At 52.1% G+C, this 27,348-nt stretch overlaps 1 protein-coding gene across 19 annotated transcripts in view; it reads right to left on the bottom strand.

Moving 5' to 3' along the window:
• Positions 1 to 27,348, bottom strand: part of PCBP3 (poly(rC) binding protein 3) — a 60,833-nt gene that overhangs the window by 17,139 nt on the left and 16,346 nt on the right. For 8 of the 19 annotated variants that reach the window (XM_086750356.1, XM_086750352.1, XM_086750355.1 and 5 more), the window contains exons 1-9: positions 24,605 to 24,729; positions 11,668 to 11,817; positions 11,336 to 11,359; positions 10,371 to 10,403; positions 9,540 to 9,656; positions 8,992 to 9,123; positions 8,539 to 8,667; positions 5,855 to 5,998; positions 2,858 to 2,899 (exon numbers count right to left, since the gene is read on the bottom strand). In XM_086750356.1, the coding sequence (XP_086606482.1) occupies positions 2,858 to 2,899; positions 5,855 to 5,998; positions 8,539 to 8,667; positions 8,992 to 9,123; positions 9,540 to 9,656; positions 10,371 to 10,403; positions 11,336 to 11,359; positions 11,668 to 11,736 (690 nt within the window). In that variant the 5' untranslated portion in view covers positions 11,737 to 11,817; positions 24,605 to 24,729. Of the gene's footprint in view, positions 1 to 2,857; positions 2,900 to 5,854; positions 5,999 to 8,538; positions 8,668 to 8,991; positions 9,124 to 9,539; positions 9,657 to 10,370; positions 10,404 to 11,335; positions 11,360 to 11,667; positions 11,818 to 24,604; positions 24,730 to 27,348 lie in introns of those variants that run through there. The other 11 variants (XM_086750358.1, XM_086750362.1, XM_086750357.1 and 8 more) reach the window with 4 other exon arrangements.

Consider the following 27,348-nt stretch of genomic DNA (forward strand, 5'->3'; position numbering starts at 1 on the left):
ACCTCCTGCTCAGTGATTTCAGAGGTGCTCAGAGGGTTGCCAGGATCGCACCACCCCCCAGACGCAAACCGCTCACTGCACCCGTCCCCTCTCCAGCGAGGGAGAGGCAGGAGTTACAATTTCCACGTTTTTTGGGGGGAACAATACTCAAACACCTCATTGCTCCTGCAGCATGGCTGGGGAGGGAGCGCGGGGAGGTCTGGCCAGCAGCGGTGAGAGGAAAGCGCTAGAGAGAGCGGACCCAAGGGGAGAGACTGGAGGGAGGGAGCGGGGAGGGGAAGCAGCGGTAAGTCCCCAGAGAGGTATCCCAGAGAGCCCTGCCTGGCAAAGCCACGACTTCCAACCTCTGCCAGCTCCGGGGAGAGGTCTTGCCACCCCACGAGAAGAGGCAGTTCCACATCTCTTCCTGTGCAGCATGGAAAATAAGCCAAAGACGCGCTACAGCGGGTTCCTGCTGATAGAACTGGGCACGCCATCACTCCTGCGGGTACCGGGGATGTCAGCATCCGCCGCTTTTTGATTTAAGAACTCTTCTGGTTTTGGCCAAATTAAACCCAGGTGCACCCTGTTTGCAGAGCTCCTCGTTACAACCGGTCCCACCAGCAAGGCTCCAGATGAAGCTCCTGCGTCTTTGCCGGCACTGCGGAGGACCGCCGGGGAGGCAGAGCCCCTCGGGCTCCAATCGCTTTGCCTGATGGGGCAGAAGCACCAAAACCCTTTTTCATACTGATCTAGCATATTTTCAAGATACAGATTGGACAGTAGTATTTAGCAAAGACCCATGATACCTGCAATAGAAAAGCCTACAAGAGGAGAGGATGGTTATGCCTAGGCATTAAAGTGAAAGCTGCTGTGTGAACGCTTGCGGTGCACAAATCACATTCCTCTCCCATTTCCTGGCAAAAGCTGAAAGCAAAAACCTGACAGCATTTCTTCAAGCATTGTTTTGCCCTGCAGACCAGAGGGGACTTCCTCTGCCAGCACTGCTGGGAGGGACAGGACAGGACAGGACAGGAGCACTGGGACCAACAGAAGCTATGCTGAGCATCACTAGGCATCCACAGCAATGCACGCTCACATCTCTTCAGCTGCTAGCCTGGTGCGTGCCCAGGAGCAACGTCCTGGTGTTGGAGTTCCCTCTGCTCAACTTTTGTTTCACTCTGAAACGCCCCTGCCTCCCGGCTGCCACTGCCATCCTTTCATCTCCCACCGCAAATTTCGTGAAGGTAGGTAGCTACACCTCGCATCCCAAACGGCTTATGAGTACCCAGGCAATGTCGAAGACCTTTGTGAACCAAAACTCCTGCTGACCTGGGGTGGTCTGGCTTCCTGGGTGGGTTTTTCCCAGGGGAGAAAAATCAAGGCAGGACTTCACAACTTAGCTTTTGCATTTGAAATTCCACCCGCTCCACATCTGCCGGTCTGCAAAAGGCATCCAATAAACACAGACACCTGCGAGAGCAAGGGAAATGCCCTGAAATCACATTCAGGACTGGATTCTGCACTGAGCAGTGTTTAAAATGACCGATCCTTGTGGGAGTAAGGAGAGTAAGGATGGAGTGTGTGGCCCCCATACGAACAACTTTTTCCGGGTCTCAGCAAATCCGCTGGGAGAAGGGCAGAGTGCAGCCAGTAAATGTATTAAATGTATTTTACTCCTGTCAAGCAGAGGAATAGAATAACAAGGAAAACACTAAGCTGTTGCCACCGCTTGCAAAGGAAAACTGGGAGAAAGAATATATTAACCTACGCTCACTAGACATGCAAGTTTATTTATATTTTGCTTAGGGAGCAAAAGTGAAGCGCACACAATTATGACTCTTTCTGAGCAACCATCACAACAGGCTATTCAAAGTACACGCACGCTGGCGTCACATGGAAAGCCAAAGCCTGGCCTCCACTAAATTGGGTGAAATCACTGCTCCTAAAACAAAAATCCAGCCCACAGCTCCTAACCGTTCCCACTGGGAGCGGTACTGAACAGCCTCGCCCGGTTCTCAGTCACGCAAAAAAGTAATCCCGCGATTTAATACCCAACGCACCCATCGGAAAGAGGAACACCGAGCCACGTAAAACTCCTCCCACGTGTGGGATGGCTGGAGAAGGCTTTCCACCCCGACCACACCGCTTACAACCAAGCTGCATCCCCAGAGCGGTGCTTCGTGCTCGGCCCCCACCGCAGACCCCGAACTCGCAGGCGTGCCAGCAAGAAGGGGCCTCTGCAACGGGACCTGCCAGGTGTTTTGCCCCTACCGAAACATTGAGAAAATCCCCTTTTTTTTTTTTTCCAAGAGCTCCCCAGCGTGTGTCGGCCCTGACGACCCCAGAAGCCGAGCTGCTGTCTGGTGCTGGCAAGGAGCTGCTGGCATTGCAGTGCTTCACTGCTGCTTTTAATAGAGAAATCCTTTAAACCAGACTCTTTTTCTGTTTCTGCTGGTACTTTCACCAAGCTCTGGCTTCTTCCCACCCCACCAAGGCACTCAGCACCTAAATAAGCCCTTGGCTTACCAGTATTTTAAGGATAAGGGGGTAAACAGAGGGTAAAGTCTTTTTTCTTTCCCTGCCTTTGTGTGTTTTGATCATTTTGAGGCACAAAATGCATAGAGTACCGTTTGTCTCAGAACAAAGGGATAGCACTGAACAATGCAAACAATTTAGCATCAGGCCAAGTCCTCAGAATTAATAAAGTTTAGTGCTAACAGGTTCAAAGGCTATTCAAGGTATTACAGAGATGACACACGGCCAGTTACTTTGAAAATATGCTATTAATATTATTGTGTAATATTAATATTATGTGACTTAAATGTAGCATGCAGGTGACATAAAAGGGTATAAGAAAAATTAGTGTAAAACTCACATCCGGGTGTGGAATAGCATATTGTCCCTGAATTGTATAGGCCTGCAAGAGAAAAAAAAAAAAACAACTTGTTATTAGGCCTGGCAGGCCGCGGCAGCAAAGCCCCGTGTCCCCACAGGGACTGCCGTCCCCGGGCTTTCCTCCTTTCTGCCTGCTGTGGGGGAAATGCTGTGAAAGCAGGGGCCAAAGAGCAGCTCAGCCCCCACCCTGCCCTGCCCAGGACCTCCAAATTGTGGGAGCTGGAGCTGATTGCGGCACGACTCTCCCCTCGCCCTCTGCTCCGGGCTGGGGGAAGAGCATTAAATTTGCTGGGGCAGCGAGCCATCAGCCCGGAGCACGCTGAGCTACCTAACTTGAAGGGCTTGGGCTCAGTTTGGTTTTTCCAAAAGAAAGGAAACAGCTCTTTAAAAAGGTGCCAGAATTGCACGGGGCAGGAAGATAAAGATGTGATTGGGCTTCGCTGTACAAAAGATACGAGTCAAATCAGAGTTATCTGTGTAGCGGACGCACGGTGACACCACCGCTGCCCTTCGCACCTAAACGTGAGCCTAGGAAGCAAGCCAGCGCAGTGACTCTCGCCTTGTTTTCAAGTGCACAACTCTCAACGCGCTTTACACCTGCCCGGCGTACTCCGGTGCTCTGCTGGGAGGAAAGGCGCTGCCGGGCGGGAATGCAGCCGGCCAGCGCGGGGCCGATGTCTCCCCGAGCGCGGCGGGGGCTCGGGGACGGGCTGCCTGCGCTGCAGTGCCTTTCACTGGCTGTAAGCGACAAACCCATGCAGATGCCTGCTAGGCAAATTGGTTTGGAGTTTTCCCCTTCGTTCGTAGCAATCCCTTCTCTTTTGTAAATAACCTCAAAATAGATACTGCTGAGGGTAAAAAGCCAGACACTAGAGAGCCAAATATTTCAGACTTAACCAGCTAGCAAAACGTAACACACTGACTGACACATTATTCAGATTATTCTGAACGAAATGGCAAAAGAGATGGATAACACTGTGAAAAGGGAGAGTAAAGATAGTAAAGAAAAAAGAAAACACACCACCTCTGAACCTCCTGCAAATTTGCTGCATTGTTGGCAAACAGTTTAGCATGTAGGGTGAGGAAATCTCCCGAAACCCTGGATGAAGGAGGCAAAGCCCCGTGCACAGAAACAGCAGTGCCAGTGCCTGCCGGCATCCCGGCGCAACGAGGACCTGTGTGCCTGCGGGGACGCGGCAGAGGCTGCTCCAAAAAGTTCAGTCTTTCCTGGCGCTTTAATTTTTTATTAGAAAAATTGATTAGAAAAAGGCCAACTAAGGGCAGGAAGGTGTCTTGGACAGATGCAAGCCAACTCTGTCACTGCCGGACCCCCAGCTTTCTGCAGAGGCTGACATCGCACACGGACAAGGAGCCTGATCCGTTTGGCTGGTGCCATTGACCACCACGTCCCTCAGTCTGGGGGGCTCCTGCAGGTTCAACCCACCCCCAGCTCCTCGCAGCACCACCGACTGCCACCCGCCGTCTTCTGCCCACCCCTCGGGCAGAGCTGAGGGGCTTGCCAGCTCCCTCGGGGGCCGCGGGGAAGAGCTCTCCTTTCAGAGACGGTCGCTTCTTCCCGGGAGGTCACTTCTGTGCAAGACACCAACCTTTCGCTGGCAAGAGGAACGCTACCTTCACCTTACTCTCCCTTTTGAGAAGATAAATTCACCAGGCAGCTGGACTCAAAGCTCTTTTCCAGGATGGCTGCTCAGACCAAACAGCGCGCTCCTCCCGCTGCTGGCAATGACTGAGAGATGCTAATTCCCCATGCTGCCCGAAATAGCCTGTGCTTCGGGCTTTGCTCCCGGCCCTTCTGGTACTTATTATGGCTGGGAAGAAACGAAATAACGCTGCTCTGGATGGCATCAGCTGTAGCTTCCCAGCCCTGGCTCTACCCAGCTGCTGGAGCTCCTGGGAAAGCATCTCTCCTGCTCGGAACCAGCGCAGCTTGGCATGGTGGCATCTACAGGCAGGTCCTCACCCAGCCAGTTAGGTGAGTGGATAAAGTGGAAGAAAGCAAGCGTTCAGGTCCCCTCTTTACAAGCATCCACCTGCCTAACTGCACTTGCAGCGCAAACCACGTGCTGCCGGAGCCGATTTTTGTTTGCACAACAACCGCTGGCTCCCCACGGCACGCAAGTGCAACGGTTATCCCAGAAAGAAAAAAAAAAAAAAAAAAAATCTGCTGCCACTTCCCAAGGGTCACCAGAAACGCCACATCATGACCGCTCACCGCGCACTGTCGCAAGGGCAGCGCAAGGCCGCTGCTCCTCCAGGCACAGCGGAGGCCCAGCTTTGCAGCAGAGGTTATGGCACTTCTGGGGGAAGGCAGCACCCCAAACCACCCGAGCAGCGGTGATGGGGACATGACCCTTTCACGGGGGCTGCCCTGACCAGAGGCTCCACACAGTCAGGAGTGGCTGGGACAAGTCCTTCCCATCTCAGATCAATTATTGTGAAGTCGTTTTTAACTGGGCCAGGGATGCCAAAAAATGCACACCTGCAGCCACTGTGAGAGCATGGTCGTGGCCTCTTGTTCAACGAGGCTTTTGTCATTTTCTCCTTCACACAGGTAACTGCTGGCAGATACTGAACTTGGGTATAATAAAACAAACTCGAGCTGGATTTGGAGCCAGGAGCAATTTAGAAGCAGGACTCGTCAAGGCACGAGTACCTGGAAAATCCCTGTTTTGAGCACGTGAACCCATCTGACACAGAGCAGCTTTCCCCAGGCCACACGAACACCTCCGTGCTCTCTCCAGCCTTTTCTCTGAGCGCCCGGCAGAGCAAACGCCTTGTTCCCCCGAGCCTGGGCCTTCCCTTCTCCTCCAGCAGCCGTCGCAGGAGCTAAGCTAACCCTCCCGGGCTCCTAAACTGCCAGCGGTTCCACCAAGAGCTTTCAGTCCACCTGCCTTGGTGCGCGACGGATGGGATGACACCATGCAAGTCAGAAGGCAAGAAACCTGAGTGCACTAACGGGCAGCGGCTGGTGCTGCAGTAAAAGGCTGAGGTTGGCAGTGGAGGCTGCAAGCGGGTCGGCTCTTACCTGACCACCTGCAAAAATGACAGGGGTGGAGGCGGGCTTTGGGCGGTAGGGAATGGTGGCACCTTTTGGTGGGGACTAGGAAAAGGGACAAGGAGAGGGAGAGAGAACATTAGAACAGCTTTCCTGAAACGGCGGCAAAAAGAGCGTTAGAAAGCACCCGACGGAGCACGGCCCCCGGGGCCGCCGCCAGCAACACCCGCACCAGGCAAACCACGTTTCTGGACAGGAGGACACAGGGGAAATCGGTGTTTAATGGACAACAAGGACAGCCTGGGGTGCAGGAGATCTCCTGTCACTAATCTGCTTTCCGGACCCTAAATTGCTTTCCAGACCTCTGCTGCCTGCCTCACCTTCATTCTGCTCTCTGCAAACTGTGTCTCCTGGTCTAGAGTTGAGTCTGAAGGTAGAACCCAGCATGCTCCTCAAAACACCTCAAGGAGACCCTCAAGGTGCAGGAAGATGGGGAGGTACACCCACGGACTGGGCTCTTCATGCCTGGATGCCATGAGCCTCCTCTGTGCAGTGACTTTCTTTGCCACCTGAGAGCTCTTGCACATCGATAGCCCGCCGTGGAGCCGTACCAGCCCCACCATGGCATGGTATCACGAGCGCAGGTGTTAGAAGGAGCGAGCAGCCCATCCCAGCAAATCCATGTGATGCTCAAACTCTTCGACCCCTCTCATCTTCCTCACTGCCGGAACAGGGTCACCTTTAGGACTTGCTTGGTCTATCACCATCCAAGTTGGCCATCAAGACCTCCCATGCCCTGGGTGGACAAGCAGCAGGAATCGCTTTGGCCTGGGTGCTGGAGCAGCTGGAAGCTGGAGTAGCCGGAAGCTCAAAATCCCCCTCAGATGGCAACGCCAGTATTTCCAGAGAGCTTATCCTAGAGCTGCATGGTGGTAGCGGTCCATGTGAGCTCCTAGCCCTCCTCCTGTGGCAGCGTGACCAGGGGCAGCCCCATTCCAGCTGGCCAGGACATCTCGCTCCTCGCTGCTGTGGCCTGACCAGTCCTTGGGTGGGTCCGAGTAGAAGCTGTAGTGATGCACATCAAGCTCAAGCGATGCATTCCTCTGCACGATGCATGGGACCTTCTCATCCAAGTTATCTCTGTTGGTTTTCTCCTGAACATAACTAACAGGCCATAGAAGAGATTTTGGAGGCTTCTAGGGATCAGGAGAGATTTCAGATAAAAGCCTCCTTGTTCTACCCAAAGTGAAATGACCCAGTTACTGCTATGTAAGGACAGGCAATATAAATTACGCTATCTCATGGAAAATTCTTCATTTTTTTTTTCTGTCTGTTCTTCTAGATGTCCAGTTGCAGCCAAGTGCAATATCCAAATCTTCCTGCTAAGCCCAGATCTGCAGGAAAGCTGTATGATCAAAGGACAGCCTCTATAATCACAGACCTGCTTTTTTCTTTTATTGCATTACAGATCCTGGAGGGGATGAATGAGGACTTCTGTGGTAAGATAATTTAAGACAGAAAGGTTATAAGGAGCATCTCTGTGAACTGTTAAAGTCAGGGGGCTTCCCAGATCTAAAACTGTAAGAAAATTCATGGCCTTTAATCTTTCTTATTTCTAAGCCATATAGAGGAGCAGCAACCCTTGCTCTGGTCGGCGAGAACAGCAGCCACTGAAGACTTCATAACACTCCTGCAAGCACCACCTCAGGCACATCTCTGCTGCAGTCCAGAGCATAATCTGGAGTCACGGCGAGGCTAAAACCACACTCCTGGGCAGCAGTGTGCACCCACCTGAGCATCACTACCAGCAGCGGGGGGCAATATGGCTGGTGGCAAATCTTCCTTAGCTGTGCTGCTGCCAAACTGAAGTTGCTTACGTTTGGTCACCTCTGGCCACCTCCTGGGAGGCACCACCAGGAGCAGAGGGTGTCACCATCCCACGTCCCAAGGTGTTTCCTCCTGGAGCTTCTCCTCTCGAAAGTGGCACGCAGGTGGAGTCATCCCTGGCAAAAAGCTGTTGGTGCAGCAGTATCTTTCCACATCTCTTCAGCATTTCTCCCAGAAAAAGCCCTCTGTGGACACATATCCATGCACTCTACAGGCCCTGCTCTCCCTCAGCCTTCCTCCCTACTTTTCCCACTGTGCCTCGCTGGAGCCTGGCTTTGCACTCCCAGCCCCAGCTCCCCCAGCACAGGAGGTGCACCGGCCTCCTCCTCCCAGCCGTGGTCCTCACAGGGCACCGAAACCCCATGCAGAGGAGGCAAGGCACTTGGTGGAGTGGCTGTAGCTCCCATCCCCTTCCCACAGCACCCTTGGCACTGCTGGGACACCAGGCTACGGCTGTGCCAGCCCACCTGGCCTCCTCCAGCACCGCTCTCTCCCAAAACAACCCTGTGCTGCGACACAAACCATCTCCTTCAGGGCACCTGACCAGGCAGGTTTCCTGTGTGGGACTCCAGAAACAACATACGAAGATGGTGGGGAAAACACACTGGGTGAGTTTCGAATGGAGGTACCAGGAAATGAGTGGTCTGACAACGCGTGGCGAACGGTACGACAGACACGCTCCACAGCTCCCAGTGCTGTTGTGGTGCCAGTTAGCTTTTTTTTCCTATGTACTTTACCCCCTTTGTCACAGACTGTACCTCCAGCATCACCACACAGATCTGTTTGACACACTGGATAATTGCGTCGGGTGTCCCCGAGATTGTCACCGCCCGCTCCGTGGAGTTGGGCAGCATGTCCCCCGCCACTTGAACCTGAGCACCTGTTGACTGGAGACAGAAAGAGAGAGGAGGAGAAATCCCACAGCTGAATGCCTTTCCTTGCAGCGAGCTCCAGCTCTGACACCACGCGCCTCCCGAGAGCTGCAACCGCCCTGCACGAGCTCAGACGTGGCGCCCTGCCTGCATCCGCAGAAGCCTGCTGGCAAGGACCCACGGGATGCTGCTCCTACGTCAGCAGGACCATCCTGGGAAGCAACGTGATGCGTGACGCTTGCAGCATAAGGTTCCCCCTCTCCGAGGCAGCTCCCTCGGTCGCGGATCAGCTCCAAGGAGCTGCGAGTACGTGCACTAACAAGACCAGGCCTGCCTTACCTCCCTGATTTCCTTGATCTTGGAGCCTCCTTTGCCGATCAGCGAGCCGCACTGACTAGCCGGCACGACCAGTCTCAGCGTCACCGGAGGTTTGCTGGTAGCAGTGCTGTTGCTCATTGAGTTGGTTATGTCCTTGGGAAGGAAGAGCGCAACGCATCAGCCCTTGGCAGCCAATCGGACGCCTGCCATCCAGGCCAACCTGAATGCCCTGGGCCAGAGAAGAGGGGTCATGTCCCCTAGACCCCAGCTGGTCCGCAGCTGCACCACTGCACATCTCTGCAGTTAATTAGCTGCAAGACCTCCGGGATACTTCACTGAAGCTCAGTTCTTGCCTAGTTAGAGATGTCTGGAAGGTTTTGTGCTGAGGTCATGTACCAGCTAAGCAAGTCCAACCAGGCATATGTGGATTGGAGGCACCTAGGCCCATTTGCACCACTGGCCCCAGCAGTGGGCACGTCAGAGCTCTGCTTGGCCAGTGGGTCACCCAAGGGTCTGGATGCAGACCCTTCTACTCTGCCCTCCTGGAGCAAAGGGCTCACGCTGCTCACCTCCTCAAACTTGTAGGCGATCATGGCGAAAGCCTTGAAGATGGCATCGGTGGGACCAGTGATGGTCACAATTCGCTCGGGGCAGTTCCCCTCCGAGATGTTGATCCTTGCCCCACTCTGGAAAGAGAAGGGAAGCCCCGGAATAATCACAGCCAAGCAACCAGGGGGGATGAGCCAGAGGTGCAGCCCTTCCACCAGGCTGGATCCTGTCCCGGCCTGGGAAGGTTCAGCACCACACAGCAGAAGCTTAGAGAGCTCCAGGAGACCAGCAAGTACATTACTCACTCGGTCCCTGGTCATCACCTTTGCCAACCCCACAACATCCCATCTAACATTAAAAACTCCCATCCCTTCCTCTCCAAGTGCTTCCAGCACTGTCTTACCCCAACCTTCAGAAAGGGTTTCCAAGCATCCACTTTGGGTCTTTCACTGCAATGCAAACCCACACGATCAAGGCAAGACCAGCTCATGGTCTTGTAAAAAGAAGAGTGTTCCTTACTGATCTGGTACCTCCTTGGTAGCTACGCGCACAAAGACCTTGGCCAAACTCAAGCATCTTACAAGTGACTTAATTTCACTGTTTCATTCTTCCCTCTGGAAAATTCCAATTAAATATGATAGAAGTTTGAGTACGGAGTGAGGAAACAAGACCAAAGACCTCTGGGCACAGCCAGCTTGCGTGTCCTGACCCTGGGAGTTACTGCATGTATTGCCCAGGGCAATGTGCATCTCTGGGCGCTGCGCTGCACGCTGTTGGGCAGGAGAGCCCAACAGCCCTTCTGATCCTCTCCCCTCCTCTTACAAATCGTTTTAAAGAGCAGGGTTGCTCACCTCCTCACGCATCTTCTTCACAGTCTCTCCTTTCTGAAAACAGAATCAGAAACACAGGCTATTGTAAAAAAATCAAGTACAATGATCCAACATCTTTATATCCAGATACAAAGCAGGTACAACTGTGAATCAGGGCTGGACAGGCTGATGGAAAAATAAGGTGCAAGCATATAGGAGAAGGTGTTTGTGCTTCAAGTCTTCTCCACCACAAACCTGCCTTTTAAAAACACCAAAAAACCAATCCTGTATAGCCAGGATGTTCCAAACCACCAATGGCAAGCACCAGTGAGCAGAGCACCTTCAAAGCTTTTTTGCACAGGCTAAATGGCATCCTGTGGCCTCAGAGGAAAGTGCCGCAGAATTTAAAAGGGGTTTACATGACTCTTCAGGAGGACCTGTTGTGACAGGATGAGGGGTAACGGTTTTAAAATAGAGGGAGGTAGATGCAGGTTGGCCACAGGGAAGAAATTTTTTACGCTGAGGGTGGTGGAACACTGGCCCAGGTTGCCCAGAGAGGTGGTGGATGCCCCATCCCTGGAAACGTTCAAGGCCAGGTTGGATGGGGCTCTGAGCAACCTGATCTGGTTGGAGATGTCCCTGCTCCGTGCAGGGGTTTGAACTGGGTGGCCTTGAAAGGTCCCTTCCAACCCAAACCAGTCTGTGATTCTTAATCTCTCTAAAGGAATCTATTAACCTGTCAGGGCAACATGACCTTAAACACCTATTCACAACCGCAGTGAAGCAGCTGGAAATGGCACTAGGTAAGTTTGGTGGTTGGTTTTGGTTTTTTAGGGCAACAGTCTTTGATGCCTTTGTGGGCCTCCCATCATTTCTGTCTCACAAACCCAGCGACGTGCTCATGCACACTGAACATTTAAGGGGTGTGACACGGAAGAGGTGACTGACCGCAGGCAGCAAATGGTGCGGGCAATAGCATTAAATACACATTTAAAAGATGTTGTTACCTTTCCAATGATGCTTCCGACTTCCTACAAAAAAAAAAAAAAAGCCAAACACAAAGAAAAAGACATTAGAAGACATGAAGACAATCCAGCCTAACTCCATAATGGAGCAAAGACCTGGTGCACCCAACTCCCAACAGAAGGACAGGGTGGAGGGCAGGCATGAGCGGGGCCAGGAGTATGGTGCCACCATGCCACCCATCAGCAGGAGGACATCTGCTCTCGGCAGCCCAGGGCTGGGAAGGCGGTGCGTGGCACTGGTTAGACCTGGGCACAGCCGGAGCAGAGGCAGGGGAGGGAGCTGCGAGGAAACCCCCTGGCCGGGAGCCTCTTACCTTGCCGTGCATCAGCAGCCGGATGGTGAGTGTGACGTTCAGGCCACCTTCGGAGACCTTCGACTCCATTTCCTACCAGGGGACGAGAGACGTGTGTCAGCTGGGAGGGCAGCCCCGGCGCAGAAGGAGACAGCACCACGGCCGTATCACCTGGGGACAGAGAGGAGGAAGGGGTTTTCTCTCAAAACAGGCAGGTTCCTCAATGTGGGATGGACCCTGCAGAGCAGCAGGGCATGGCAAAGCCACAGCTAGAGGAGCTGCAGGGCCAGGCCACACCTACACGAGCCAAAAAGCAGCTGTACCCAGCTGAGCAAGTGGATGCAGGAGCAGGGAGTCTGTGGAGCCACCTGGCTGAACTGGGACTTCAAGAGTCCCAGGGCACCTACCTAACAAAGCAAAAATTCACCATTTCAAGTGTCAACACAACACTCGGAAAATCAGAAGCCAGTTTTTCAGTACCCAAGAAATACCTATCTGACCCCAGGAGCACAGAGTGGGAAGATAGAGCTGGGTGTCCCAATTACTACACTTCTCTGTTTTCCCCCAGACCTGTGAGCATCCTAGCTGGGCACTGTGCCTCAGGACCACGCCGTTTCCAGCCATTCACACTATGCAGGTATCTAACCAAACCTCTGCGAGTGCTCCCAGTGCTCTCCTCTTCCTTTTCCTTCCCGTTTTCTCTCTTTCCTCCTCTGCCCTCTAGAGGGAAAAACGCCACCGATGTTTTGAAGGCAGGGGAAAAAATAAAGAATAATAAAAAAAAAATCACAGAATGGCAACAAATCCTTCCTTTTCTTTCCTGATGCCTCCTTAGTAGCATCTCTGCAAAGTGTCCCTGCAGCCTACCGCATGTGGAGACCAGTCCTGTCTCAGAGGGAGGTGCCAGAACCTTTCCACGTACAATGCCAAGAGATTTGCAGCAACTCCCCTCCATATTATTTAATCCCTCCGTATATATCAGACAGGAGATTTTTCATCCTGGTCATGAGCATCTGGCATTCTCCTTTGCTCAGGCACGGACTTACGTGACCAGAAAATGGGAGGTAAACCAGTTCTCAACTATGTTAACATCAACAGGCAGTTGGGATGAATAAACAGGCAGCAATGTAAAAATCACACGTGGGAGATGGGTTTGATGTAAAACCTCCTCTTCCAATAGGTTCTTATGAAACCCAAAATGGATAAAATCTCTGTGGTTAGCAGGGAGACGGTGTTCCAACAGGAAAGGAGACGGGCTTAATGGGAATGAGGTTGCTTCTAACCTACTTGGAAGCGCTGATCTCGAGGCTGCTGGATGTTACAAACAGAAAAAAAAAAAAGAAAATCCTCACAAGAAGGGTAAGAAATGAAATGTGTTTTGAAGATGTCAAGCCAAAAGGCACTGTTAAGAGTGGGGAGGAAGAGAATATTTCAGAGGAAGAAGGTGACGATGTTGGGGACCAGCGTAAGGGAAACAAGCTGACACACGATAGCACAATGTGCAAGATCAGGAACTTTCAACACCAAGGCCACTGCAGGCAAACAATAAAGAAAAATAAATAACTGGTTGTGTTGGCTAATCCCACGCTGATTTCTGTGCATGGGAAGCAATGCTGAAAAGAATGAACGTGCTGATTTGTGGAGGTCAGCGTTGCCGGTGCTCCTGATGTGCCAGGAGATAAAGTGCCTGCATGGAAGAGGTGCCCCCATCGCACAGGGCCACAGCCATCCCCAGGGGTGTCCTGTCCCAGGACCATGTCCTGGTCCTGTCCCTGCTCCCCAGGAGCAACCTAGCCCTGCTGCAGGGAAAGAAACAAAGCTGCGACCCGTGAGGCTGGTGCACGCTCCCCTTCCCGGCTGACGAGCATCCTCCGAGAGCAGAGCCAGAGGAAGGTAGAGGCCGTTCACAGCTGATGGTCAAGGCACATCCTCCCTCACCCTGCACCACTCACAGGAGGAACCCTGCATCGGGCCGTTATGTAAATGTTTCCAATTGATTGAAAAAGTGGGTCATGTGTTAGCCAAATGCTCCTGGCTTTAAGATTTATCAGCATTATTAAATTAAACACGCTTCATGCTCCAGTGAGCGGGAAAGCTACATTGGCCTTTTCTTAATCATACTAGTGAAAGGTAAGTCTTTTATAGGGGGGTTCATAATCTCAATGGAAATGATGGGAACAATAGAGCCAAGGCATTTACCTTGGGCCCGTGCCTCCCCCCACAGCCCTTATTCTTCATGGACAAAGGGCTGGGAAAAATTATCCTCCAAACGCCATTTTGAGCATTTCGGAGCATTCCCTGCCTGGAGAGACATCCGTCTCTGACCCTTCCTCTTCACCATCGTATTCTGCCTAGTCCACAGCGGCTTTGAAATGGCTTCTTTGTCCATCTACTTGAAAGCCTTGAGGACACCATTATGTCCAGTACAATGGATAGAGTAGATCCAGAGCCCAACTCCAACCCAGCGCAAAGCAGGTGCAGCCCCGCAGAGGCTGAGGATGCAGCACTAGGAAACAGAAGTGTCAAATTTGGCCCCGAAATGGAAGCTGCACAGTAAGCCAAGCGAGGCTCTGCTGAGCATCACGTCTGGGCAACTGCAGGAGGAGGACCAGAGCAGCATCCTCCCGTGTTCGGCCATCACGGGGAGCAGCCAAATGTCTTTGCACCGCAGCGAGGGGAGCTCTGCAGGGTGGGGAGTGCAGTGCCCACCGCTGATCTGTCCTAGAAAAGTTGGGGAATATCTTTCCAAAGGATGATCTTGTAGAATAAATAGGCCTTTTAAATGCAGGTGCCTTTTGGGAGAATGCTCAGAGGATACATTATCAGTACGCAGAGCAATCTGCTTCTTCCTTCTCCCTTGGTTTTAGATTAAATATATTAAATTCCAGGAAATTTCCTTAATCTATCAGGAATCCCTTATGTCTGAAAAAGCAGCTTAGGCACCAGTGACCAAGGAGAACAAGGACAAGAGAAAGAAAAATGGGAACCCACAGCAGCAGGTTCCTCTTCCCTACACGCATGCACACTCCCATTTTTCTTTTCCAGTTTTTTAGAGGTTGGAGCGATTGCGTAAGCTGGCGCTTCTGTGTTCATGCTTGCCGATACCTCAGAAATACTGACACTCTCCTAAAATTCAAGCAAAACCTTCTAATTAGGGAAATTCTGAACACCGTGTATTAAATTAAATTAATACCATGCTCATGTCCCAGATGAGAGATGGCATGTGAAGCAGAATAGGGGGAGGGAGGCTGAGCTCTGGGCTGGACTTTTTTTTCCAGCCTGGTTTCCAAATGGGAGATGGAAATGCAGCTGCTGGGATTACTGCAGCCCACTCTGGACAGGGGATAGCAGGGGGCTCAGCTGAGCTTGGACAGAGCCGATGTCCCTGCAGGGACTGGGAGACATCCTTGGCTCCGTGCTTGCCAATGCCAGCCCTCCTCCTCCTCCTCCTCCTTCTCCTATGCATCCACTTGGTCTCCCCTGGCACGTTAGCCACGCGCAAGCGAGTCCTGCGGCACAGCTCCAGCAAACTCTGCCTACGCCTCCTCTGCAAATGCCCAGCGGAGATCCAAGGCATCTGCTGCCGGTACTGGGGGCAGCTCCCCTGAGACACTCCTGCCGCCCCGGGCCAGCAGCAGCACGCGTTTTGGAGAAGGTGGTTAAGGCTCTCAGAAACAAGCCCCATCACAAAACTGTTCTTCTTGTCTTGGCGCTAGCATTGCTACTGGCTGCAGACCCCAACTCCAAAGGGAGGGTCTCTCCCATCTGCACTAAAGTCATCCTAGTGCCTCTGGGACAGACGGTCCTGCCAGAAGACAGACATACAAGGTAGAGTTTCTTTGGCAGATCTCATAACGGAAAATTCCCATCAACATTACAGAGATCAAATTTCATTGCTTTATCTAGGCATTTGTTTTGGTGGACAGCAATGTTTTGTTCAAGCTATCCAAAAAGAAACAGAGAGGACAACTCAGTGCAAAAATGTCCCACAGGCATAACCACCACTCTCCCCCCAAAGTTTTAGATGGAAAGTTCACAGGCACTGCCAAGCAAACTCAAAAGAAAGCCTCCATCTCCTCCCTTGTCCATCACACGGCCTTCCAAAAAAAAAAAAAATCACACTTTCTTGACAGGTTTGGTCAGTGCAGCCTGATAAACTCCAACACCTTGCAGCCCCGTTGACCAAGAACCTTTGTCAGCCCGTGCAGGTAAAGCGCAGGGTGGCTGAGGCACCGGTCTGTACAGGGATGCTGCCCAGAAGACCACCCCTGAGACTCTACCCTGAAGCATCCGAGCCATTGCTCAACGGCAATGCCACCCTGAAAAACATCCAACGTGCTTCCTGGGCCCTTCGGTATTTCAGGAGCCCCACCAGCAGTAAGCCAGATGATGACCACAAAGTTTCAGTGTCCTTCAGCCCACCGTGGTACGCTAATCTGGCACTGCCCAGATTTCTAATGTGGCTGGCAGCCTTTCATTTGAGGACTAACATCTTCGCCAGAAAGTACATCACTCAAGACAATATTTTCCATGGCAAGGGAAGAAATGTTTAAACACCTCTGACTGCTCAATAGCCACTTCACAAAACTCAGGCCAGCATTTTCTGACCCTTGGAAACGGAAAGATGTGCCACTGCAGAGAAAAGCAGGGGAAGTCAGTAAAGAAGCTGCTTTTCTGACATTTTATGCTTTCTAGCTTGCTTTCCCAAGGAGCACGGCCTGCCCATCTGCGTAAGCAGGAGCTTTCTCCCCACTCATCTCCCGACGGCTTGATCCTGCCATTAAGATCTAATCCAGTGATTTTCAGCATTGCGTTTTAGCGGCTGGGAAGCACCACAGTGCAGCCAGCTCAGGATTATGACGACAACACAGTCTGGCCAGGTCAGGATGGGGGTGGAAGGAGGAAAAATACTATGGTAGAAAACCAAAGTCAAGCATTCCCTTAAACTGAGGCTCCAAATGGAAAAGTATCAGCCACCAGCAGGATTCGGGTGTCAGAAGATGAAGCTGTGAGACGACAGTAGCATCATCTACATGCCATTTTGCAATAAAGCTGCATTTCCAGCTACTGCCATTTTCCTGCCCTTCATCTTTCCAAGCATCACAGGAGACATACCTTCCTGCTCTTGCCCTCATAGCAGACACCTCCGGAGGCTTCACTCTCAGGCACCTGCTCCCATTTCCCTGCTCTCCTCTGGGTGAGATATCTCCACGCATGGCCCAGGATGTCACTTGTTGGCCCCTAACGAGCAGTTGTAACCCGCCTTCCCCTCCTTGCTTATTTGCACCATGTGGCTCTCCCAGTCTTGCTCAGCACTACGCCAGTTACCCCAACTACTATTGCAGGGATGCAAATGCGCCTTCCTGTGGACCCTCTGCTCCCTGCCTTCCCTGCTCTGCTCTGCTGGCTCCTCTGCCCACAAATTCAGTGCCAGGGCCATCAGAGCAACCACTTCTGCTACCTTGTTTGTTGCCTCTGTGCCTCGGGTGGTCTTCTAACTCGTACTTCTCCCACCAGCTCCTTTGTTGGCTGCAGCTCTCGGGAGCTCTTCTCTTTCCTAAACAATCATTTCCTACCGCACTTCACATCAGCACAGCTTTCTCCCCCCTGATCCTTCGCCCTCTAGAGAGCAGGGTTGTTTTTTCACACTGGGTGGTTCTTCAGGGAAAGGCATTGGCTCTAGACACTGGTATTAGGTAGAGTTCAGGAGCAACCAGTACGACGGCCCATAGCTCTGGCCCTGTCAAACCGCCGCGGGCGGTGTGTTAGTCTCCACCGTCTCCAAGGCAAGCCTGGTCCGAGGAGAGCGACTGGTTTTGTCACAACGGCTGGGCCGTTATCGCGACCTTTTGCGTGAAGGCTAGCAAACGAAGCTGTGGCTTCTCCCTGCTGATCTCCTCAGGATGAAGGTGTTGAACACAATGAGGAGAGAACAGGATTCCATCCCGTGCAACAGGACAGCAGGATGACAGCACTTGCCTCTTGTCCCAGTACATCCTCATAAGACACAAAACTCAGAGGCTTGTGTTAATTGCCAGGTTTAGGGGAAATTTAGGTAGCTGTACCTGAGATACATATCCAGAGAGATCTATAGGATGCAGAACTTCCATTCATTCACACAAGCTGCTGCTGTGTTGCAAGCAGAGGCTGGACCCACAACAGTGAGGAAAATTCAGTGCGGTGGCATCAGGCTATTGAATGTCCTTGTGCAACCTAGAAAACTCTGTCTGAGCTGGTTTCAGGGCTCACTGATTGGGGGATCCTGAGCAAAATCAGTAAGTTGGACCTTAAACCACCGTCTCGACAAGCTGAGATAGCACTGTGTGCAACAATAATGGGTCTTCACTGAATTTATTTAATTTTGTAGTGAAGCTGCTTTTGGAAGGCTAGGGTGAGCGGGCGGGGGGGAACACTGTACTTTAATTCAGCCACTTCCAATTCACCCTGTTAGTTACTGGTAGAATAATTTGCCAATAAAAACAGTACTTGCAGTGAATATCAAACTGCTTAGGTACATCAGAGCTCTCGACCCACGAAGTGATAAAAGCTTTGCTCTACTCAGTTGGGTCTATTATGGCTCAGTGACCAAAAGCATCCTCAGATGTCTGCGAGCCTTCAGCAAGTGCCGGGTGAACTCCAGGCCCTGTGCACTAAGAAAATAACATTTTCTGGGACAAGGAAGGTCACTCTGTCTCCTCGATCACAGCTTTTTGCTCTGCCAGCAGATTAAAGAACAGAAAAAAAACACTTCATTACATTTTTCCTGAAATACTGGCTGTCCCTCCATGGCCAATGCAGATTTTTGGAGAGGCTGGGAGCGAGGACCCCAGAGCAGCTGCTGATGGATCAGCAGGGACCAAGCATTGGCTCGGTCTCCGCTCAGCGCAGGTGCCCTGGTCACCTCGGGAAGGCCGAGCCGGCAGCACCACACGGCATCCCCAGCCTCGAGCCTGCCGCGGGGCTCAGCACTGCAGAGCGGGGCAGGTTCTGCTGCAGTAACCAAGAGACAGAAAAAAAATCCCCGAGCTTTCACGAAATTAGCTGAAGCAGCACTGCCTTGTACTGCGGAGACCGGGAAGATGACAACTTCAGCGCCCGGCTCCACGTCTGCGCCCCGGAACGTGCGGTGAGACACGGAGGAATACCACAAGCAGTGCCACAGAGGGCGGCTGGAGCGAGCCGCTGGAGAACAGAGAAACTCGTGTGACGTGAAGGGAGCTGGGGCAGCTCATCCAGCGTTTCTGAGAGCACTGGCAATAAACACCCCCTGAGATGAGCCCCTGCAGAGGGGGGAAATACCCCAACTGGTAGGACAGGGGTGGCAGTAACAAGGCTGTTCATACTGACCTATGTGGCGTTGTCCCAAAAGAGCCGGGGAAGCCTGGGGCAGATGAAACCATTTGAAGATGGCTGGGAAATGCTCTATCACCCCCCCCCAAATATTTATCAGTGGCACTCCTGTTAAGCTGCCAGGTGAAAACCCAGACCGGGGAAGCCAATACACCAGAGAGCAGAGCAAGAAGCCAAAGCGAGCTTGGCAAAGGGGAGAAAATAAGACGCGGTTCAGGAAGGCAAAGCACCGAGCTTGGCTGTGTGCAATCCCGTGCAGGGAAACAGAGGAAGCCCTGTCCTCCTGGAAAAGGCCGGGAGCAACAACTCCACTGGCAAGCTCAGGATCTGCAGAAGGAAACCAAGGATGACGAGGTGGGTCTTCACGGGAGATCCAACCAGCAGAGAGCAACCGCAGATCCCTGGGACCAGCAAACACAGCCCATGGGGAAGAGCTGGAGGAACCAAGGCTCTGTGGGACTGGGGGTGGGGGGAGACAGGGCAACAGTCTTGGGTGAGGGGCTTAAACTGCAGTAAAGAAGATCCAGGCCAGGCGCTAGAAAAGAGCTTCCCTGCAGCCATGTGCTGTCGGTGACAATGTCATTCTGCCACTCGTTGTTGTTTAAATCTTACGAATATTTGCATGTTTGCAAATAAAGCTCATCTCTGTTGGACAACTGCACTTTATAACCTTGACACTGAGCTATGCCCAGGGTCAGTCATGCTTCGGGGATGCACTCGATTTAGCTTTTCTTTCCCCTAGCCAGAGGCTAAGGAACAGAAGCCAGGAGACGCCACCTCACACTGGGAGATGCCTCAACAGATGCCCCAGGGATGCTCTGCCGGGGCCGGGCATCAGCTCCGAATGATTCCTGTCTTGCCCAAAGGATGCCAACGCAGCCAGCATTGGAAATGCACTCTTCCGGAGGTCAAGGGGTGAGACAAGCAGAACGCACTCCCTTATGTGCCAGTTTTCATACACTGTTTTTCAGGGGAAGGCCAAAGGACACCCAAAAAAGGATGCTCATGGACGCTGGTCCATGCCAGCTGCTCATAATGGAGGAGAGACCACGGGGAGCTGTGTGGACCTCAGAGGACAAGCGCTTTGTCCTCCAGCAGCCTGGAAACAAGAGGGCACAGCTCTGCAAAGAGCTCCAAGCACAGTCCTGGCATCCTTTTAACAGAGAGGAGAGCATCTCCGGGGCCTGATGAAAGCAGAAAGCAACGGGCACGTTTATCCCACTGCGGTGCCAGAGCTTGCACAGCCTTAACCATCACCTCGAGGGGTAACCCAGTCCTTGCCTAAAAGGGTGGAATAGACTTAATCAGCACAAGACTTTTGCCCGTCCTGTTTCTAGGCCACTGCTACACAGATGATGCATGCGTGACTGAAAAACCTGCAGAGCAGGCACCAAACCCCACCACCACCACTTTTTTTTTTTTATTCAGCCACGACGGACGTGGCCTCCTGTCCCCTTATCCCTCTCTCCACCTTGGCCTATCATGCTGGGCCCTTTCAGGCCTCCTGGAAAGCTGGGGCCAGGGGACATCCGCTTCCAGTGCACCCTCCAAAACAAATGAGGATGCGTCTCCCCGCGGCTTGGAGCAGTGCCATCCTGCGCCCCCCCCCCCGCCATCCACGACCTGCCTCATTCTCCTCCACCAGAGCCTGCCGGCTGCCCTGGCTTTAATCCCTCAGGCAGCATCATCCCAATGATTTCCCCTCCCTTTTCAATCTGCTGATCTGGGGGCAGCCCACAAATCCCTTCATCCCAAGAGCAAAGCAATCTACTGCCTCATCTCATCCTGCTTCCATTTCTCTCCCTCTAATCCCTGGAAACAGGGAGGAGGCTGGCGGTGCAGGGGCTGCCCTGAAGGGGTCTGTCCAGATGCCGGTGGCCAGACAGACGGACAGATTAACCCAGAGCACACAGGGACAAACGGGAGGTGCCAAGAGGGATAAGGAGCATGTTACTTCGACCATACTCAGTCTCTACAACTGATTTATCTGATGATTTATTTTTCTTTAAAGGAGACAGTAGCCCAACGCCAGGCTGTGGAGGATGAAAGGTGGGGAGTTTTGGGCTGCTGTCGCGAGTGCCACCAAATTTCTTAAAGCAGCTGGGGTGAGTCCTAGCTTCTCCTTGTCCCTGATGGGGCAACAGGGACATAAGGGACAGACTGGGTACAGCATCATTCTGCCAGTCCCCTCCACACTTGGGAAAACACATGGGGATCAAGCGAGACCAACGGGGGAGCCACGACCAGCCTGGCCTCATAAATCCCAGCTCCTTCAGGCTTTGGGCTGGATCCAGTCCTCTGCTTGTGTCATTTCTCCACAAGCCTAAATCTGTGACTTTCACCCCAGCCAGAGATACTTCAGCACCTGGGCTGGGAGCAGGGACCCAGGAGATGCTCTTTGGAAACGGGAGGCTGATGGGATACAGGGGGAAGGAGACACTTGGGGTGTCTCCCTGTCCTGGAGAATCAACCCAGCATTGCTCACTCAGGACCAACTGGGTCGGTTGGGATGCAGCACCAACCCCATCGTTCCTTTTTCTAGCATCCATTTGCACAGGGCTGGAGAAGACGAGGGGTGAGTCCGTGCTTGGTGGCCACCACAAGGCCATGTCCTGCCTGACGCTGCCCCCCAGCCGAATGCAGCGGGGCAGGAGGTGCAGGTGTGGCGTGTGACAAACCCAGCCGGCAGCCGTGCCAGCGGTGGGGTCGGGCTGCACGGCCCCCGTCCCATGCTCGGCCGTGGAGGCTCTCCCCGGGTTTGGCTGGCGAGGAGGAGGACGGAAAGCCCTCGGCAGCTGGAGGTGGATCGCTGCCGTGCCGCACGCAGGCCCTGACAGCAGGCTCCAAAACTGTCACTCCCAATCTGTTTTCACTTCAGCTAAACCTCAGCCCCAATTAAAATCAAGGAGAGCTGCACTCTCCTCTCTCCTTCTCCCTGTGGTAGGTCCTCTGTAACCTCAGGTCTAAACACTGAGCAAAACGCACCGGCGAGGGAATCGGTGAATTTGCTCAGCTGGGAATCAGGGCTTCTGGAGAAGGCGCCGCAACCACCTCTGTCCCCAAATCTGGCCCCGCCTGCGAGGGCCTGGCTGCTGCAGTGGCCCCATCCTCATGGGGCTGTGAGTTGCTGCCGAAATCCAGGGCGGGATGCGCCACCCACACCCCAGGCTGCCTCTGCTGCGGGCGGGTGGTACCCCGGCAGCTCCAGCAGCGGACGGTGCATCCGTGGGGTGGAGCAGGTCTGGTGTCAGCAGGGAGCCCTGCATTGGCACCCACTGCCCGCTACTAGCTCATTTAGCAAAGCCTGACTAAAATAATAAATTAAATCAGATACACGTGTGTGCGCAGTCACAGGACCAGGACGGATACATTCAGAGAGAAGTTGGAAAAAAGCTTGCTACAGTGATGGGGACAGCCCTCACCCATCGGCGAAGCATTTAAATTCACTTTCCATTTCAGCCAGCCAAAAAGCAGCTGCAGAGGCCTGGCAAACTCAAACCATAAAGGCTGCCACCCACCTTCGTGCTGCAGGATCGGGGACTCCATGCCAGAGGTGCCACCCCGTGCAGCACATCCCAGGGCTGGAAAAGCATCCTCTCCTTCGCCAAAAGCAGACAGATCACTTCGCTACTGACCGGAGCTGAGGCTGCAAGCACTCCGCTGCCGGCGGGATCAAGCTCATCCCCGCGTGCTGGGCATCAGCCCTCCTGCTGCGGGAGCCATGCGGGCCAGCACCGTGCCGCCGGCAAGGTGCCCCCTGCCCTTGCCATACAGCAAACGCCTGCTTCCCAAGCGGATGAGGAGAAAAAAAAAAAAATCATTGCCTTAGAAAAGCGGCCCTCGGACCACCAAACCATGGCGGGCAAAAGCATTGATGGTGGTCACCCAGAAAAGCATCCCGAAAGGCGGCAACCCTCTCCCCGAGCAGGCGCCCGGGACCCCTCCGCTTCCACCTCAAATCGGTTCTGGCCATGGTGAAGACGGTTTGCTCGGTCCGCTCCGCACAACCCACGCCACCGATTCTGACAGGGGTTGTATTTTCTGATCCTACGCACTAAAATCCCACTTCCCTAATACATTCTGAAGGCAGAATTTGCACCTATTGCAATATGAACGTTGAAATAATCTTGAAACCGCTTAAAGAGTGTTTTTTCCCTTGGTTTTGAATGCTAGCGGCTTTTTCCCTCCCCAAAATGAGCCATTTTCTTTCAGAAAGAAGTGTCCTCTGAATTCAGCGATATTTAAAAAATATTTTTTACAGTTCTTTCTCAAGAAAGAATTTCAATCTTGCTTTTGTATCTGAGAATACTCGAAATGTTTACATAAATTAATCCATAAAAGAGGCAAAAAGTCTGAGACAAAGAGCTTCAGAAATGTCACGGAATTATTTTGGAATTCTATATTAAAAGCAAAACCCCAGATACTAGGAAGAACTGCCATTTTTCAGGGTTAGGTTTCTGTATCAAAATGCAGGCTAGCATCTGTTTTTGCATCTGTCAAAACAAAGGTCCATCATTTTATGGAAACTTAAACACAATGCCCTTGATCCCCTGTTTCTGCTTTATTTTTAAGCCAGACGTGACTTCCGACTAATAAAATAAGATTTTCTAATATGGTTCACATTAAAATTACACTATCCCAGAAAACTCAGATTACAAGAAAAATACGTCCGAGAACATTTTCTATTTGTAATAAGGAGACAATATTTTGGGATTGACCTCAACAGCATTTAAGTCCTCCATAACCTTTGCAACGAACATTTCACTTTTCTACTTGTAAAGCAATGGTGTAACCAAAGAAAACGCAATGGAAACACGGCAGTATCAGAAATAATTTAGCCACCCTGAGTAAAATGGTTATCTGAAGACAAACGGATAAGAAAAACAAAGCAAGCCTCATAATAAAAGGTATTCCTCTCTCCAAATCAAATTTCCCTGGCGCAAGGAAAAATAAATTAACGGGAACAGAGCCAAAAGGTAAAAATTAAATCAAACAAGGTTGGGCATTTTATTACGTTGCCAGACCAAGACGTGATTAACATCTACGTTATTTTAATATCAATTTCTTTAAGGCAATTCGATTTGTGCTATTCCCACCCTGAGCGCATACATAACAACACTGTCCAAAGCCTGCTCTGGAAATCACGCAATTAGGCATGGCTGAATATTCTGGTTAACGCGGAGATGGACGTTCCCCTACCCAGGGATACGATCTCCAGCATTAGGCACAAGACATGGGTAAAATTTAATTTTAGCAAAAGGAAGCACACACTATAACAGAGAACGACAATTTTGCAAAACAAATTTACAAAAATATTTGGCAAAAGAATTTTGCACAAATATTTTTGCAAATATTTTATAGGAGAGACTTGATGAGCCGCCGTTACACACACCTATTTCTCCCATAATCCCACCTCTCTCCAACACAGACTTAAATTTCCTCTACAAGAGATTCGCTTAATTCAGCTCTTAAGCATCCAAAGCTCTTTTAACCCATATTGGAGCCCCAGACCCAACTCATTTCATGATTCTTCCCTGATTTTTATCCATAGGAAAAGTTGCACGCGGCAGGTGGCCTTCCACCAACACAATCTTTCAAATCTTCTTACCTTCTCCAAAGAGCCGCTTTAGTGCTGATTTGGTGTGAGGGGGGTCCAGACAGATGGCCAGCCTTTTCACGTTTGGAAAGGACGAAAAATGCTACGGGGGAGAAAAAATCCCAGTGATTTTTTTTCGCCGTAGAGCGCAGAGGGCTCTGAACCTCATTGGCCCTGGGAGGGCCACCACGTGGCATGGGATGAAGAGCACGTGACCTATTTTCTCCCAAATCCCTCCGTTTGCTGGAAAAGGGGATGCACCCACCGCCGATGTTCTTGTCATTTCAATGGGCTTTGATTTTTTTTTTTTTTTTCAATTTTTTTAAAGGCCACTGAGCAATTCGGGTTGCCTCAAGGCAATGAGGGCGAACCAGCCAACGCTTCCAACACGAAGGAGAAAGGAGCTCGGGTACGAGACAAGCACCGGAGCGCTGCCTGTGTGCAAGGGGAAATTTGGAGATGCTTTACCAGGGTACCCACAGAGCAGTGCCTGCCCACCCGCTCTGAGGACGGAGCTTCTGGAAGGGAGAGGAGGGCGTACAGCAATGCACCCTTGGCTGGTGGTGATGGGCTGTGCTAAACCCTCCACCTCAGAGGCAGCAGCAGCAGAGGGAAGGACCAGGCTGAAGCCCTGGCTGCAGACCCCAGACCCCAGCTGGCTCCCTGAGCTTCAGAGGAAGGAGATGTGTTACAACTGCTCCATCACAAAAAAAAAAAAAAAAAAAAAAATTATCTCATGCCCCCGCATTGCTCCTGACCCCTCACAGGTTGATCCCGTCCTCCGCTGCCCTCCCGGCTAACACATGGTGGTTGCACCAACTGCTTCAAGAGATGACAGGTCTCCTGCTTTGGAGGCAGAGGGGCTGCTGAAACAGTTTTAAGGACCAAGTGCAGTGGAGGGACCCCTGCACGCTCCGGGTGGGCATCGCCTGCTCCCACCACTACACGGCCAGGACAAGCTCAAAGGGCATTTCAACATTCCCCCAACAGACACTAGTCAAACCTAAAACCCAGCACGATCCTGGGACGCAGCATGTTCTGCCCCAGAGGAGTCCCCAAGGCCCCGTGCAGCAAGGCAAAACAAGCCACAGCTCCCAGTGCCTGACTCTGACTGATGCTGGGGGTCCCTCCTTGCCCCAGCTCTATATTTCCTAGGGGACAGCAGCTCTGAGCCACCACATCCCAGCCACCACGGTCCACAAGCCAAGCAACATCTGGCCTGCCCTTGGTAACCACAGGTACCAGCCCACCAGTGTCAGGACACTCATTTTGGGGAGGAGAAAAGGAATTTTTGGAACCTAAGACATCATCTTGTTTTTCCCTTCAAAGCTCAAGCCCATAGGTCACACTAGTCAGAAGCTGCATTTTTTTTGGCAACCTGAGTCTTCAGCTGGCAAATCCCTTGGCTGTGCCATCTTGTCGTGCCAAAAATACGCCTGTTCATCACCCCTGCCAATGGAAAGCCCCATCTATCTCTGGCATCCGCCCTTGAATTTCAGTGATGTTATTTCTGCAGAGCAGCTGTCCCCAGTCATCCCATCATCCAAGGGTTCAAGCCCTTCTTATCGAAGGGTAACACCTAAGGCTCCTCGAGGAACCAGCTGACGTTGGCTTTGGTGAGAAGGTACAGCTCCGGGCACCTCCATGCCTTCTTGGCATCACCAGCACATCCCGACCCAGCGCTCAGCCTGGCTGCTGGTCCTCTGTCGTGGCTGTTCCCCGCACACGGCTCTGCACGGGGATGGGAGGCATCAGCAGCACAGTCCCTATTTCCAGGTCCTTCCCAAGGCCGGACTGTCTCACCACATCGTTATTAAAGATGGAAGTACAGTCACAAACCACCCCAAACAGCGTAGAGAAGTGCAGGCTTTCACCTGAAATCCCCTCTGGCTTGGAGGGTCACACTTCTCCAGCCACCAGCCAGAGGATGGGGCATTTTATTTGAACAAATACAAGCCGAGGGAGAAACTCGCCATACCCAAATGCAAACTACGGACACAGGCAAAAGCACTCAGCTTGCTGCTTTCCCTTCCCGTGTTTTGCGATGGCCAATGTGCAAAGGGAGAGAAGAAACCCCCCCCCCGCCAACCCCACCTTCCAGCCCCGCAGCTTCCTGTTCACAGCCCCTTCATCCTTCTCTAGCGATGCCTGGCTAAATCTGGCTCCTGAGTAATCTTCTGAATAATTATATAATAGAGAGGCAGGCGGAGAAATAATTTCAGGCCACTCTGTCGATAGAAAGCAAGCTGGATTAAAAGATCAGAACAAGCAATACTTAGATTAAAATGGTCTGTTATTTTCAGCTGTGGAAAATCTGTGGCTAAAGCACGGAAGATGCTGAGGGAAGGTGCACCACCATTTTTTCCCCAAAAAAGAGCTTTCTACTTATTAGCCAAGATTTACAACCTATTTTGTTTCCCAGTGGGTCAAAGAAATAGAATTTGTCGGTTCGCATGGCAATTTATCTAAAGACCTAAGAGCAGCGCGGGGATGCTTCAAGTTACATTTTGCCCTGCCAGTCGAGTTTGAATTAAACGCCATCAACGCATCGCTGCTGCTTAAGATGTCAGACCCCTTGAGTCAGGAGAATCGGCGTGCGGCTTGGCAGACAACTTCATTACCTACGAGAAACGTGCCTCCTGGCACACAGCATGGGTTTTATCGCTCCCAACGCCTTTGCCTTCAGTACGTGCCTCCCCGCACCCCCGAGCTGATGGCAGGCAGAGGCGGCCACGGCCAAGAGCAGCCCATCAGAC

The sequence above is a fragment of the Chlamydotis macqueenii genome, chromosome 6 (genome assembly GCF_036417535.1).
Source record: "Chlamydotis macqueenii isolate bChlMac1 chromosome 6, bChlMac1.mat, whole genome shotgun sequence".
Lineage (NCBI taxonomy): Eukaryota > Metazoa > Chordata > Aves > Otidiformes > Otididae > Chlamydotis > Chlamydotis macqueenii.